Consider the following 15978-nt stretch of genomic DNA (forward strand, 5'->3'; position numbering starts at 1 on the left):
GCGTCTTTCTTGGGGGAGCAGGGCTGTGGGGGGATGGGTGGGGCTGCCGGGGAAGTGACAGCAAGTCCGGCTGTCTGGTGGCCTGTGGGCGCCACGACCACCTCTGGGCAACGGGAGCCATTCACATCCCACCCCTGGCTGGGTCTTTGTCCCGGGAGGGCTGAGCTGGGGGGAGGCCACGGGCCGGGCTGGCTTCTGGTCTGTCCCTTGTTTCTTTCCCTGTGGGGCCCGGGGACCACACAGCTCGGTGCGGGATGACAGGGCTGTCTCCCTCCTTCCCGCTGCGGTCATGCCCGGCCCTGCCCTGCTCAGAGCCCACGGGCCAGGCTTCCCGGGTGTGTAGGTCCCACGGTCCATCCCAGGCTGCCGTCCTGCTCCCTGACAGCCTGAGCGGTCCCAGGCCTGGTGCTCCTGAACAGAACTGGAGGTCGGATCTCTCGGCTGCATTCCCGCCTACATTCTTCCATGGCTCCCTCCTGCCCTAAAGTTAACCCCCGTGGGCACGGTGGCCAGGGCCCTTCAGTCCTGGCTGTGCTTCTGTCCCTTGCTGGCTTCCTTGTGCCCAGCCGTGCATGGTTGGTCCAGCCTTTTCCGTCATGCCCTGACACCCCATGACCTGCACTGACTGTCCGATCACCCCGTTTTCTTCCACTAGCTGCGCCGGAGACCGGACGGCAGACAAGGTGGTCTGGTCAGGGAAGGGAAGGTGGGACAGGCGTCAGCCCCGCGGTCTGAGCACAGCCCAGGACAGTCGAAGCTTCTGGGGAGCAGTGCCTCAGGGGTGAGCGGTCCCTGAGGTCCAGCAGTGCTGGGGACTGCTGGGCACTGGCTGCCCCAGAACAGAGAAACCCCAGTGACACTCTGGTGGCCCAGCGTGAAGCCTGCCCCGAGGGTGGGGCCTGCCTGGGACTTGCCAGGCAGAATCCTGAGCCTAATTCCCCAAAGACCCACAGGAGCGATGCTTGAAAGCTGCATTCTGACAGCTTAGGGGTGCTTGGGGACAATTTGGACTTTCCACGGATCTGTCCGGCCCAAGATTGCAATGAGTGCACAGTGAGCCGCCCGGGAGGTGACAGTCAGCCGCGTCGGCTTGGGCGGGCGTGACAGCACCGTGGGCCGGGTGTGGCCCCGGACAGCAGGGTTTACTTCTCAGAGATCTAGAAGCTGGACGCCCGAGGTCAGGGTGCTGACGGGGCTGGTCTGGTGAGACCCGGCTTCCTGGCCCGGAGCCGGCGGGCCTCCCTTGGGCCCACATGTGGCCTCCGCTCCGCGCACCGGGCTCCCCACCTCTTGGACGGGCGCCAGTCCCAGGAGATGCGGTCCGACCTGCACGACCTCCCTACACCCCGTCATTGCCCGAGAGGCCCCAGCTCCAGACACAGCTGCCGTGGCGACTCCGGCTTCAAGAGTGGCGTTTCTGGGGACGCAATTTCGTCCCCAACAAAAGCCAACAGCTTTCAGAGGGCGACAGGGGCAGCCAGAGCCTCTGGAAGTCACCGTGAGCACACAGGCCTCTGGACACGCGGGGAAACGAGGCCGCATCGGAGACTAGGAGGAGGTCCCCGGAGGAGGTCCCCGGACGGCCCGCGGGCGGGGTTGGAACACACTGGCTTTCTAAGTAAGTTCAAGGACAAAAGGAAGGCAGGCTCCAGGAGCTGGCTCGTTAGGAGACGGCAGAATTCGACAGTCGGCTAATGCGAGTGTGCTTGCTCGGGGAGAGCGAACCTGGGGACAGATAGGGCCGTTGGGTGGCAAGCTGGTGACCACGCGGAAAGCCAGGCCGGAACGCAGGCAGTGCTCGGGCTCACCGGGCCAGGACTTTCCTGGACAGGCTCAGCGGACTGCGGAGGGCCAGGAACCCAGACAAACCAACACAATCGTTGGCGCCGAGAAGCAGAGTGGAGAGAGACTGGCCGGGGGGTGGGGGCGCAAGGCTGGGCGTGTAGACTCATCCCGCAAGAGAAAGCAGAGAAACTGGGGCAGAAAAATATTTGAAGAAATGGAGGCCAAAATATGCGCAAAGAAACACAGCCCTGCGGCTCGGGGAGGCCGACGCAGGATGGGGGCACCACGCCCCGGGATGTGGCCGTCCGCGGCTTCCCCGGTTTGCGGACGCGAACGGAGCCGGGGACAAGGCCAGGCGTGGTCATCTCCAGACGACTGGGAATTGCAGGAAATGAAGCTGTTTACGCAGATCACAGCGCAGAGAGTTTGTCGCTATCTACGGGCTGTGCGAGAAGGAGGTGCCAGTGTGGCCCCAGGCCGAGGGACCTCGCAGGTGATGCCCACGGAGCTCAGGAGGGCCGGGAGCGCGGGCTCAGCAGGGCCGGTCAGTGTCCTCCAGGGACCTCGAGACTTCGCTTCTCCGCACGTGTGTCCCGTCCGTCAGCACGGGCTCGGGCCGGCTCGTCCCTGCACGGCTCAGCGCCTACCACAGTCTCCGGTCTTGGTGAGCAAACCCGTGCGGACTTGTCCAGGGTCACTCCTTTAGGATGGCCCCGGAGTCTTTCTGACCTGTTCCCCTGATTCCTCAAACACGTGTTTCCTGTCTGGGACCAGAATCACCCCGAATTCCTCTTAGGTTTCCTGTGACTCAATCTTCGAATCACCTCTCCAAGGAGCCTGGTTCCCTTTTGCAGAGAACGGTACCGAGGAACCAAGGTCTGGGCTCCGGGAACACTCAGCTCTGCATCTCCTGGGGCAGGTGGGGTTGAGCCTTCTCAGCAGAGGGAGCCCCCCTTTCCACCTGCCTTCCCAACGCTGGGAAAAGCATTCTCCTCTGACCCGCCCCGAGCACACGGGAAGGAGTCACCCCGGTGGAGAGCCAGCCTCGGGGATTTGTTTTTAGCTCCTTTACTCTTCAGCCCGAGAATTTCTAGAAACACACTCCGTCCAAAGTTTCTCAGGGCTGATTCTGCAGCCCTCCTTCCCGGGGTTACGTCATCACTTATACGGTTGTGTTCCACTCATTTACTTCGAGGGCGGTAGGTTAATGTGGTCCCAAAGGCACGACCACGCAAAGACGGTCTGCTCAGCGCTGGCGCAGGTGGTTAAGTGTCCGACGCCTGACTTCAGCTCGGGGCACACTCAGAGTGGTGGGATTGAGCCCCGCATCCACTGGCCTCCTCCACGCCCAGCGGGGAACCTGCTGGAGAGTCTCTGTCCTGGCCCCTCTGCCCCTCCCCCTGCTTGCTCCCTCTCTCCTTCTAAAATAAAAAAATAAATCTGTAAAAAAAAAGAAGGTATGCAATGGGAGGGGTTTAACGTCCTCCCCAGCCCTCCCCGGGGGTGCCTAAGCTCTGTCCACGCCCATCTATCCTTCCGTGTCTCTGCTTGCAGAAATAAGCAGACACAGACGTGGGTTCTCATCGCCCTTTCTGTCTCACCTGAAGGCTGTGTACGTCACGTGCCCTCCGGCACCCGGCTTTTTCCGCTTTACGATACACCTGGATGTCCTGTCCCTCCACGGGGGTCGATAGAGACCTCTGGGTCATGTTTCACAGCCCCGTAGGCCTGTTGTGGGTGCATCTGTGGTTCGGCCAGTCTCCCGGGTGTGGCACGGAACCGACTGGGACAGCGGCATCGCAAACCGCGCTTTCCCGGCCAAGCCCTGTGGGTCCTGTCACGCGAGCCGTCCCAGGCGCTTCCTTACGGGAGGTTCCTGGGAGGGGGTTTCTAGAACAAAGATAAACGGGTGCACAGTTAAGGTTTTGCGAAGTTGCCACACTCCCCTCTATGATGATCGCACCGTGTGCGCGAGCCGAGCCGTGCGTGGGCGCGTGTGGGCGGTGCGCGGGGCTCTGCGGTTTTGGCAGTATGACGGGCGACAGGCGGCATCTCCCCGTTGTTTCAATTTGCATTTCTCTTACCGAATGAAAATGTGCCTCGTGTCCATTCAGCAGGGCCCCGCGACAAAGCACCAGACCCTTAAACACCAGCGGTACGGGCTCTCCCAGATCTGGAGGCTGGAGTCAGGCCAGGCGTGGCAGCGGGGACCTGCCAAGGCCTCTCTCCTCCGTGTGTAGGTGGCCGTCTTCTCCCCCTGTGCTCACGCGGTCACCCCTGTCTGTGTACCTTAGTCTCTTCGGATAAGGACCCCAGCTGTGTTTAATCTGAATGACCTCATTTTGACTTAATCGCCCCTTTGAAGTGTCCTCGTCCCACCAGTCGCATGCGGAGTTTCTGGGTTCCGGCGTAGAAGCTGGTCGGGGGCGGGGAGTGCAACTCTGAACGCGCCTGTCCTCGCATGCTTGGGGTCATGTTAAGTTTTTCATGTGAGTTATCCGGTTTTGTCATTTGTCCATTTTCCTGATGGGTTCTCAGTCCTTTTTTCTTTTCTTAAGATTTTATTTATCTATCTGACAGAGAGAGGTCACAAGTAGGCAGAGAGGCAGGCAGGGAGAGAGGAGGAAGCAGGCTCCCCGCTAAGCAGAGAGCCTGACGTGGGGCTCGATCCCAGGACCCTGGGATCATGACCTGAGCCGAAGGCAGAGGCTTAACCCACTGAGCCACCCAGGCGCCCCCAGCCCTTTATTCTTTAATTTTTAGAAGTTTCTTCTAGAGTATGGCTATTAGCCCTCACATGAGACACATGTTGGAAATATTTTCTCCAGCCTTGTCATTCTTCTTTGGACTTTGTTTAGGGCTTTGGTATAAAAAAAGCTTAAAAATAGAGTCAAGTGATTTTCCAGTACTTCGTTTTATTACGTCTGGATTTTGATGCACAGTTAGGGTTGCTCATGGGTTTGTAGGGGTTGATCTGCCCGGGTTGCGTGACATTTCCTAGAATTCCTAGAAGGCAAGAGCCTTCCAGGAGCCTTCCAGGGCCTGCAAAATGAGCTCCATCTCCTGCCACAAAACCCTCCCTTGTGAAGACGTAGGCTTCCTAGTGGTGCCACCTTCAGGACTGAACTCCGACACGACCAGAAAGCCTTTCCCTACCTCCACATCATAGAGGAACTCACCCGCGACTTCTCTCATTCCTCATACGGTTGCATTTCCACGTTTAGCCTTTGGGTCCTGATGCGTTTGGCGCTTACTCTCACGCACGAGGTGACTGTGCTCCGTTTCAACCTCCTTCCCCCTGGACTTCGGTTGTCCTGACAGCGCGCATTTGTAAAACTCTACTTTTCCCCAGGATTTAAGATGTCTCCTTTGTAGTACGGCCTGTTCATTTTGGGTCACAAGAGCCCTCTGTATGTATTTTCTCCCCAAATCCGCATCCTGTAAGATGACTGGGTTACACAGGTGCCATGTGCCTGTACCACTTTTTATGGCTTCCAGCTGTGTTATGAGAATTACGAAGATACAATATCATTTCAGACGTGGCTCTCATCTTGTTAAGCAGGTGATCATAGCCGTTTTCACAATCTGTGTGGTCCTGATGTGTGTGTCTACCCCCTACATCCGTGCTGACGTCCTACCCCCAGGATGGTGACGTGGCGAAGTGAGCCTTCGGAAGGTGACCGGGTCGTGAGTGTGGAGCCCTGGTGAATGGGATCGGTGCCCTTATGAAAGAGACCCCACAGAATGCTGCTACCTCTTCCACCATGAGGTACACCAAGAGGTCTGTGACCCACCAGAGGCCCTCCTTGACCCTGCTGGCACCCCGACTGGAACGTTCAGCCCCCAGAATTGAGAACTGAACATGTGTTGTTCGCAAGCCACCCAGCGTGTATTTTTTTGTGATGTCAGCCAGGCGGACTGGGGGAGCCAGCCATGTGATTTCGAGGCCGGAGCATTCGTGGGTCTGCTTCTATTATCTCTTTCTTTCTTCTTTTTTTTTTTTAAAGAGTTTATTTATTTATTTATTTGACAGACAGAGATCACAAGTAGGCAGAGAGGCAGGCAGAGAGAGAGGAAGGGAAGCAGGCTCCCTGCCAAGCAGAGAGCCTGATGTGGGACTCGATCCCAGGACCCTGAGATCACGACCTGAGCCGAAGGCAGCGGCTTAACCCACTGAGCCACCCAGGCGCCCCTATTATCTCTTTCTTTGCTGCGTTTCTCTTCTTCCATCTTCGTCTCCTCAAACGTCGTGTCAGGAAACTGTACTTGAAAACACACGGTTAACAGGGCTGGTTTGAAGCGTAGGGGGCATTTTTGTCCTTGTATGTCGTCTTCTTCTGCCAGGCATCAGGGAAGCTGGTGGTCACAGGACACCCTAATCCATGTTCAAGGTCTGAGACCCCCAGGCCCTGGGGTGGTGGAAAGTTTAGCTGCAAATTTATGCGAGGGCTGGTTTGCGTGTGCTCGCTGGCAAACTGTCCTCCCAGGCGGGGGCTGCAGCGGCGGCTTCACAGAGGCCCGTCCTTAGAAAGGCCTGACAAGAGCTTTATCTTTCCTCCCTCCTCCAAATCCTTGTTTTTGTGTTGATAGAACCCCTGGAAGCCAGCTGGCAGACGGGCCTGGAAGCACAGTCTGCACGTTCCACCACTTCCTCCAACCTCCCAGCCAAGGGTCTTCCTAGCCACCCCTCCCGGGTTTCAGGGGCTCAGAGAGATCCTACTAAGCCCTCTGTCCTCTGCCCCCAGGGAGGGGCTCAGATGATCGGGGCTGAGAAGTCAGGCCCATACAGAGCTCCCATGGGACCTTGGGGCACGTGCGGCTCCTGAGGGGTCTGGCCAGGGTCAGGGAGCACAGAGGTGGGAGGCAGCAGGGCCAAGGCTGGCCAGAGAGCGGACAAGTTCCGACGGTGGAATGGAGGGGCAGAGGAGCAGGACGTTCCGGATGGGCGTTGACTGTGGGTGGGGGGAGGAGGCCAGGCCAGCAGAGCGAGACTAACGGGTGAGCCAGGAGGGGTGGTTTTTTTAAGTTTTAAATTTTTTTTTTTTAATTTTTAAAGGTTGAAGGAAAAGATCCAGCCTGCATCTCCTGGAGAACTAGCTGGGCCTCCCCTTGGACTTGGCCTTGGTCCTGCCAGCCAGAGTTAAAGACTAGGGTCTCCGGCCTTCCCAGACCGAGCAAGGGAGAGTGTTGAATCTCCGGGGAGGAGAGGAGGTGGTGTGACCGGGATTAGGGTGCTCGTTTCGGAAGCTTCCAACGGAAGGGAGCAGGGATCGGCATGGCCACGTTGACAAAGATGCTTGGTGTGGGCCTGGCACCCATTCCCCGGGGGCGCACGTCCTACGCTCTAGCTCTTCTGGGCCGGGCACAGAGATAGAATAATGATGCCCCCCACCCTTGGGTGATTTCCCCACCTCGCAAGAAGAGCGGCCGGGATGGTGTCCTGTGGTTAGCAGGCCGCCCCCAGTGACCCATTCAGAGACACATAAATGGGTTTTCGGGGGCTGGAGGGACGGCACACCCCTGGCCCCGAGGCAAGTGTGCTGGTGGGCGGATCTCAGGGAGGATGCCAGCTGTCCTGCTGACCGCTCTCCTGGCTTTGGTCTCAGTGCCCAGGACCCAGGCAGTGTGGCTGGGGAGGCTGGACCCTCAGCAGGTAACAGCCTCCCTGCTGGGATGGCACAGGCCTGGAGGCCCGTCCGTCCAAGGGGCCCAGGCCCCTCCTGTGGGGCCACACAGCCTTGGGGCTACCCTCCCAGTGGCAGCCCAGACCGGCACCAGCTATGGGGGACGGGCTGACCTGAGGCAGGGGCCCTGGATTCCCAGGTAGAGAGAGGAAACCTCCAAGGGCTGGAGGGTCAGGCCCCCTTCACATGCTTCTCCTCCACCAGCTGCTGGGGCCCTGGTATGTTCTTGCTGTGGCCTCAGGCGAGAAGGGCTTTGCATTGGAGAAGGCCACGAAGAACATCGAGGGCGTCGTGGTGACCCTGACTTCAGAAAACCACCTGAAAATGCTGTCCTCCAGGCACCGGTGAGCGGGTTGGGCACCCTGCGTCTGGGTAGGGCTCAGGCCGGGCTCGGGGAGCCTCCACGACTCGACGCACGAGCTGCTGCTGCACGAGGGCTCTCCGGGGACTCCCACCACCCTCGCTCCCATGTGTGCCTGCAGGAGACGGAGGGCCCGGGGCCCCTGGGCCAGACCCCGATTAGGAAAGGCGGGTTGTGCTGAGACGGCGCCTGCGACAGTCACGTCAGGGCTTGAAGGAGCGCGCGGGGCCTCTCCGGCGGAGTCATTCCATTCTGTCTGTCAGACAGGAAATACGTGTGCACGGCTCCAAAGTCGGGGTCCCCAGGGTCGTGCCGTGGGGTGGTCCCCGCTGCCCGGCCAGTCCGTCTCCTCCGGGCGGGTAGCCCGTGTCTCTGATGCGTGGGCAGGCACACACCCGCACACGTTTGCCCACACGTGCTGGGGGTTGTTCCCTACCAGCCCACAGAGGCTTGGCTCTCTTTTAAAGCATTTCAGGTTTTGTTCTCTTTGGTCTTTACGAAATGTCTAAAAGCTGCAGCAAGATGAACACAGCGCCGAGATCGCCGCCTTCACCCCTCTAAGCGCACGGCTCAGGGCCGCAGAGCACACTCACGCCGCTGTCCCCTCCCTCCCTCTGTCCCCACTGAACACAGTCCCCACCCCGGTGTCTGCGGTCCACTCCTCCGGGGCCTCCTGGGAGTCGATCCTTCGGATCAGTCCCTCGCTGGGGACCCCGTCCTCCTTGTCCATCCGCGGTGTGGCCAGTATCGGGACTCCTGCCTCTTTCGGGCTGAGTCACGTTCCGTGGTGTGGACGGGCCTCGTGGTTGCTTCCCCTGTTTGGTTCTCTCAGTGGTGCGGCCGCGAGCATGGGTGTGCGAGTCTCCCCTGGAGCCTTTCCCTGGGTTCTTCTGGGCGTGCGCCCTGCAGGGGCTTTGCTGGCCGGACGGTGACCGCCCCCCACACGGACTGGGGCTCTGCTCCTCCTTATCGCGGGGTGGCCCCCCACAGGCCTCCTGCCGCTGGACAGACCGCGCTCTCCGGCCGTCTGCACTTGGAAACCCCCTCTAGGGAGGGGGCCTGGGGGCCTTTGTCTCTGAGGGGTCCCCTGAAGGGTCAGTCCCTGGGAGCTGCCAGGCTCCGGGTCACACGTGTTCCCCAGCTCTTGGTCCTCCGTCATTCTCCGTCGTCGGATGGGCTCCAGACGACCCCGGCAGCTCTTACGCGCCCCGGGATGACGGCAGAGCCCGGGCGCAGCTGGGCGCCCTCCCTGCTTGCGTGTCCGGCGTGTTTTTCTCTGAGGTGTGTTTTTCCCGGTTCGTAGGAACCCGTGAGTTTACGATATTAGACGCTTGTCTGCGACAGAAGCCGTTGCAAATGTATCTTCCAGTCTGTCGTTTTTCCTATAACGTCGAGGAGGGTCGTCTCTTCCTTTACCTCCAGGAAGGGTTTCTTTCCGAGTTTGCGAGGATGCGGCCAGCTTTCCCCCGCGACACGGTGGTCTGGGAACTGCTCCAGCCCCTGGAGCTTCGGGCCCCTTTGCTGCCTGTGGGGTTTGACCCTGGGAAACAAGGGGGAACACTTCTTCTCCGGACGACCACCCGATTTCTAACGTCGTGTTGGCCCGGCCTCCACCGCCCCGGGCTGACTTTGTCACACGCTAAACTCCCACGCTCCCATTTTGCTTTATTTTTGGACTTTTTAAAAAAAGTTTCGTGTGTTTGTTCTCGAGAGAGCGAGCGAGCACGAGCAGGAGGGCCGGGCGGGGGGCACAGCTTCCGCGGACTGTGCTGAGCGCGGAGCCCGCCGTGGCCGCAGGAGCGCCACGTCACAACCGGAGCCGAAGCCAAGAGCCAGAGGCTGGACGGACGGAGCCCCCAGGCGCCCCTGTTTTCGGACTTTCCGCTCGTCCCTCTGTCGACCGTGCAAACTCCGTGTTTGCCCGTTGCAGCCCCGTGCTCCGCCGCGTCCTTTCCCGGACGGCTCTTGCCGGCTCTTCTTCCTTCCAGAAGGTTCCAGCCGCGCACTCATCCTGGTGCAGACACCACGGCGTCTCTGCCGGCTTTGTTCTTTTCATGGACTGACCGCTCAGGGCACGTCAGCCCCTCTGGATGCTGAGTGTCTTTACCCAAAACTGCAGCCGACGCTGTGCCCGTCTGAGGCTCCTACGGTGCCCGCCACGCGGCCCCCAGCAGGGGGGTCTGGGGAGGTGGAAGGTGCCGGTTCGCGTTCGCTCTCGCACCAGCTCCTTCCCAGGCCGGGTGGGATCCGCAGGAGAACAAGGTTTCCAGGAAGCGGGGGCCGGCGGCAGCCAGGACCCCCGTGCGGCACGCGGGCAGCTCCGGGTCCAGGTGGTAGAGCGCTCGTCCCTCCTGGTCCCGGGTCCCGACCTGCAGCCAAGGCGGACGGCGTCTCTTCCAGGCTGGAGAGGTGTGATGTGAACGTGCTGGAGCTGCTGAGACGGGAGCCCGGATGGGTGTTCGAGAACCCCTGTAAGGCACGGCCTCTGCCGTCTCATGCGGGCCGCGGGGCAGGGGAGGGGGCGCTTGGCTCCTGGGCCCTCCCCAGTGGGTTCCACTGCCTGCAGCCCGGGCTAGGGTCCCCTGCCACCTGCCCAGTGCCGTGGGGAGGGGACCGGTCCGGTTCGTCCCCAAGACTTCCACTAGGAAGCGAAAGGACTCATTTTGTCAGAGGTTTTACCCCAATCTTGAGGACAGAGGGCTCTGCGTGGCATGCCCCCATGGGGACCCCGGGCCTCCCTCTGTGGTGGTGCCCGAGGGGACAGGATCCACATGAGCTGGGACAGGTACTCGCCAGCTACCCATCCCGGAGACCCTCTGGGTGCCGGCTCAGGGACCAGGAGACAATGCTGGGGGGCTCTCAGCTTTCCGGGCGGCCTCTGGTGCGGCCTGATGCTCCCCCGGGGCACGTGTTTTCCAGCCCTGGGCGTGTTGGACTACCGGGTGCTAGGCACCAACTTCAGGGACTACGCCATTGTGTTCACGCAGCTGGAGTTCAAGGACGAGGCCTTCAGCACCGTGGAGCTGTACAGTACGTGCTGGGGACCAGGGACCAGGGCCACCAACTCCCACAGCTACGCTGTGCCCCAGAGTCCCAGAGCCTCATGCCAGCCCTCCCTCCCCGCTCAGGAAGGATGGCTGGGGCACGGGGCTCATGTGACGGCCCCTGTCCTGCCCCGCAGGCCGGACGGACCTGGCCAGCCAGGAGGCCATGCGCCTCTTTGCCAGATGGAGCAAGGCCCTGGGCTTCCTGTCGCAGCAGAAGGCCATGCTGCAGCAGGACCGTGAGTGTCACCCGCGGCCCACAGGCCCCTGTCCGGTCTCGGGGTCCTCTGGGCCTCAGGGAGTTAGTTAGGACTGGGGTGGGGAGGTTTTCATGGGGTCACCTGCTCCTGCCCAAGCCAGGCCTGGAGGGGCAGCCCCATCTCGGGCGGGGCTGTGGGCAGAGCGGGGCGGCCCCTGTGTGTCCTGGGTGCCCCCCCTCACAGGTCTTCCTGTCCCTCTAGTCACCTGTGCGCACAAGGCTTTCCAGGTAAGCTGCCTTCCCGAGCATCACCGCAGACCTACAGCCCAGAGCCTCGCCGCTGTGAGGGGCCGGGGACTGGGATGGGGGCAGACTCACCTCTCACAGTGAGTCTGGGGTCTCCCAGTGGTCTTCTTGGTTTCCAGTGACTGTGGCAACCTGCAGGGGGGACAGTGCCTGCTGAGTCGTGTGAGGCCGGCCAAGCACTGGCCTCCTGGCTGGGCCGCCTGGGAGCTCGGCATGTTGGCGTGCCCCCGGACTCAGGCTGCTGCTCCAAATAAAGCGATTGCCCAGCCACCTGCAAATGCCTCTCACCTGTGCGCCGAGGGCGGACAGAAATGCCAGGCGGGGCACTGCCCTGTTGGGGCTCCCGGCGGTGCAGGGGGCAGAGGCTGGGTGCGGTGCGCTCGCCAAGGGCTGGACCACGCGGCACAGAGCCGGCCCTGGAGGAGGGGACACACAGACCCAGGTCTTGGCTCCGGAGTGGGGGCTGGGATGGGGGCAGCGGCTCCTCAAGCAGAGGTCACCAGGGTCCTCAGCTGGTGGGAGGACCGTCTGAGTTAGAGCAGACCCCGGGGGTGGGCGTGGGGGCCACCAGGCTGCACAGCTGGGGAGTCATGGCCTCCAGGGCACAAGGGCGTGGCTTTCCCGGTCTGGGGCTCCGGGGCCAGGGCAGGGCCAGGATTCCAGAGACTGTCGGTCCTCCCGTGGTCTGGTGGGGCCGTGCCTGACGTCGTGGCAAGAGCACAGGCCATCGGCGGAAGCGGGGCTGGGGGCTGGCCATTGCTCGTGGAGAGGGGCAGGGCCCGCGTGGTCGGGGCTGGGCGGGTGCACACACGTCCAGTAGCCCTGTCCGTCAGCGCCTGCCTGGACAGAGAGCCCTGGGGTCCTGCTGGCGCCGTCTGAGCCCTGTCCTCACGGGGGTCCTGTTTCTCCCATGCAAGTAACCCTAGGCAGTGATTCACAGGGACACCTCTGGGCTGTTCACCTCCCTCTGGGGAGGCTGGGATGCGGGGCCCAGGGCCTCCCGTGGGGACATGATGGCCTTCGGACTGAGGCCGACCCGCTGGCCGAGCACCCACGCAGTCCGTCGGGGTCCCAGAGCCCTTCTCCCTCCCACTGGCCCACCCGAGGCTGGCTCCAGGCTCCTGGTTGGCTGGACGCCCACGGCAGGGTCCGGTGGGCAGGGAGATTTAAACCCAGTGCCGAGGTGGCTGAGGAAGGAGGGTGGGGATGGGACCCGGGCGGCTGATGTGCGCGCTGGTCTTGGCGCCTGTGCCGGCTCTGGGGTCCCGGCTGCAGGAACAGCTACCCAGGGAGTCCCAGAACCTCAACTGGAGCAGGGTGAGCCGCACGCGCCGGCCGAGCCCAAGCCAGACCGCTGGGCCGATGGGACCAGGGATGCAGCGCGTGTGGTGGGACGAGCACTCCCTGAAACTCGGCAGTCCCCCGAGGCTGGAGGGAGTTCCAGGCCCCGGCCTCTCTGGAGGCTCTCACGACCCCACAGGAGGGGGTAGGGAAGGGCCCCAGGCAGGGGCAGCCTCAGGGCACCGGAGATGCCAGGGCAGAGGCAGAACGAGCAGAGCATGTTCCGGAATAACGAGACGGTGGGTGGGTGGAAGGTTCTAGTGGGGGTGGACAGGGGCACCGGCTGCCCGGGAACGTGGGTTTGTGGCAGGAAGTCCGGCGGATGCGGCCGAGGGCCAAGCTGGAAGGAAGGGGAGGCCTTGCACGGAGGCGAGCTTCAGCACATGGCACCCACGGCCCAGCCCTTGGGGCTCCGGCCAGCCTGGCACCTGCCCGCCAGGGCCCGGGGTGGGCAGCCGGGGTCAGGCACACAGGCTGTGCCGGCCTGGGGGTGTGGGACCTGGGCCGGGCCTCGGGCCAGTGTCGGGGTCTGCTGGGTTCCTGGGGGCCCGGCTGGGAGCCTGGCACGGGCAGCTTTCCCAGCATGCTCTCCACAGTTTTCAGGGTTCTGGTACATTCTGGCTATCGCCTCTGAGGGCCCCGGATTCTTGCCGGGCAGAGCCAGGAGGAAGCTGGGGGCGTCCGTGGTGACAGTGCGCACCGCAGGCCAGCTGAAGTTGGTCCTGGCTTTCGGCCGGTGAGCATGGGGGGTCGGGGGCTGGCACGCTCTTCCCGGAGCCCAATAGCCTGGGGCATCTCCCCGTCCATGGGGGAAAGGGAGCTGGTGGGAGGTGGCGAGCCAGACCCACGATCATCTGGAAATCTAACAGACTGTCTCTGTGGCCCCAAACCCCTTCCTGCCCCTCAAATTCAAGGATTGCTTCCGGGAGATGCCACTGGGCATGCGGGGACGTTCTGCAGACCGTGGGTGTTTGGGGTTGATCCCCTTAAGCTGTGGGACTGGCCCTGGTCCCGACTGGAAAACCCCAGAAACGCAGAGGCAGCAAAGGGTTCCCGCCTTGTCCCCCCCAGGTCACAGGGGTGCCGGTCACACACGTTAATTCTGCGGAAAGACAGGAGGAAGGCGATGTTCAGGAATACTTGTGCGTACGGCGGCCTAGAGCCCAGAGAGAAAGACCTGGGGGTGGGCGTGTCCCTGGCCTCAGGCTGCAGACCCAGAGATGCTCTGTCCCAGGGCTGGGTGCGCGGGAGGGACGGCGGCCCACGGGGGGTCGGGCAAGCCACAGTCCCAGAGCCCACAAGCATGCAAGAGCCTGCAGCCCGGGCCGGGACGGTGGTCGGGTGTGGGGGCACTTCTGGCCCTTTCCAGACACCCCCGCTGGGCAGGGTGACCCCGTGGCCCCCACTTCTCTCCCGGTCCAGTGAAGGGGGTGGAGGGCTTCCACGTGCTGTCCACCGACTACAGCTACGGCGTGGTCTACATGCGCCTGGGCCGGGCCGGCCAGACCTCCAGGACCCTGCTGCTCTTCAGTGAGTCCGGCAGGCGCCTCTGGGGAGGGGGCACGGGGCAGGTGAGGTGGGGGTGGGGGGCGACAAGCCCGGGGGGTAGGCGTGGCCAGGGGAGGCCCCGCCTCAGCGTGGGCCCCACCGCAGAGCGCCACAACCCCGGTGCCCACGATGGACGCTGATGCTCACGGCTCGGCGGGCCAGCCTGGCGGGTTCCAGGGAGGGCCCCTTCCTGCTTTGCCGACGGCCGCTTTCCCCCCGTATCACCTGTTGGTGGGCTCTGGCATTGTCCTCTCCTTACACGGGTGCTGACCCCAGCGCGAGCACCCCTAACCCCGGCACCTCCCCCCTCGCTCTGGGGCTTCAGAGTCTGGACGTGGGAGGGCACGGACACCAGGCCACGTCGCCCGTCACGGCCCTCGCACGGCGGGCAGCGGGAGCACAGGCTTGGGCCACACGGAACGAGCCAGTGGCCAGGTGGGCCGGCCAAGCGCGGGGCCCGGATGGGGGGACCCGTGAACAGGTCTCTGATGTGGCCGTTGCCGCGCTGGGTGGGGGACGCCAGTGCAGAGGGTGAGAGGCCAGCAGTGGGACTGACCGTCCATGTGGAGGCAGGGCCCCCCCAGACTGAGGGCAGGATTGGGGGAGCAGGGCCGGGGCTGAAGGGACGGGGGACAAGGAGCTTCTGTCCAGGGAGCGGGTGGGGAAAGGAGGCACAAACCTACTCTGGGCAGCGGGGCCCATGGGACATCCATCAGAGAGGGCAGGGGGTCCTGTGGAGTCTCCATGGGGGGTGCGGCCAGGGGCAGGGGTGCGGCTGGAGGGACTGTGTGAGCAAAGAGGGCTCCCCACGTGGTCCTCTGTGGTCCTCGCTTCCAGGCCATGCTGGGGACACCCGCCTGCGTTGGAGCACGGAGGGAACAGAGGACACTCCCGGCCCCCGCCCCCCCACCGTCTCCCTCGGCAGCACCCGTCCTGCCGGCTTGGCGGGCACTGCGGTGGCCCCGGGCTGGGGTGTGGCCCCAGACGGCCAGACTTGGGGACACTGACCTGCTGATTCCGCTTCTAACCGCAGGCAGACAGAACATGTCCAGCTTCCCGAGCATGAGAAAGTTTGTGGACATATGTGAGATTTTGGAGGTCGCCAACAGTGTGACTGTCCTCCCAAAAGATGGTAACAGACGCCACGGGTCCTTCTGTCTGGGTCAACCGCACACCCGCCCCTATCCGTCCCGTAAAGCTGACTTGCGGGGCATGGACAGAGGGAGGGGGACAGGGCCGTCTTTTCCCAAGACCTGCAGCCGGCTGGGAAGGTGCTCCCTGGGGAGGGCCCCAGCCCCTGACCCTCCCACCCCCCATCCCTCCACCCCCGACCCCCCCCCCCCCCCCCGCCATCCCCGGTGCCTCAGCAGCACCAGGCCTGCCCCGCCCACAGGCCTGAGCAGGCGGCACCGGGCCTGCGGTCTCGAGCTGCCTTCATCGCGTGCTGGAGGACCCGGGATGCCTGGCCTGGCCACCTGCAGTGCCCCAGGCCAGCACGGGCGGACACTGGGAGGGCCAAAGAACGCTGTGGGCCAACGGGCTCCCGCAGACCCGTGCCCACTCAGGCCTCCTCTCCCTCCCGCAGACACCTGTGCACACCATCCTGCCCTGAGAGCCAGCCGTCCCCTCGCGGCTTCCCTTGGGGCTCTGCCCGCGGGCCCCCCCGACGCCGGGAGCGCTGGCCAAGACGTGCTGAGACGCGCTGGATGA

At 63.1% G+C, this 15978-nt stretch overlaps 2 protein-coding genes across 2 annotated transcripts; both read left to right on the forward strand.

Moving 5' to 3' along the window:
- Window positions 1–7348: 7348 nt before the first annotated feature.
- Window positions 7349–11536, forward strand: LCN6 (lipocalin 6). The gene is made up of 7 exons (XM_046022997.1): window positions 7349–7438; window positions 7674–7813; window positions 10231–10301; window positions 10750–10860; window positions 11012–11113; window positions 11336–11361; window positions 11480–11536. Exons 1-7 carry the CDS (start codon window positions 7349–7351, stop codon window positions 11534–11536), a joined length of 597 nt encoding a protein of 198 aa, XP_045878953.1.
- A 1049-nt stretch (window positions 11537–12585) lies between these two features.
- LCN10 (lipocalin 10) lies at window positions 12586–15978 on the forward strand. Its single transcript, XM_046022999.1, has 6 exons — window positions 12586–12696; window positions 13317–13456; window positions 13792–13862; window positions 14143–14250; window positions 15302–15400; window positions 15854–15978. Exons 1-6 carry the CDS (start codon window positions 12586–12588, stop codon window positions 15976–15978), a joined length of 654 nt encoding a protein of 217 aa, XP_045878955.1.

The sequence above is a fragment of the Meles meles genome, chromosome 11 (genome assembly GCF_922984935.1).
Source record: "Meles meles chromosome 11, mMelMel3.1 paternal haplotype, whole genome shotgun sequence".
In the NCBI taxonomy this organism is placed as follows: Eukaryota; Metazoa; Chordata; class Mammalia; order Carnivora; family Mustelidae; genus Meles; species Meles meles.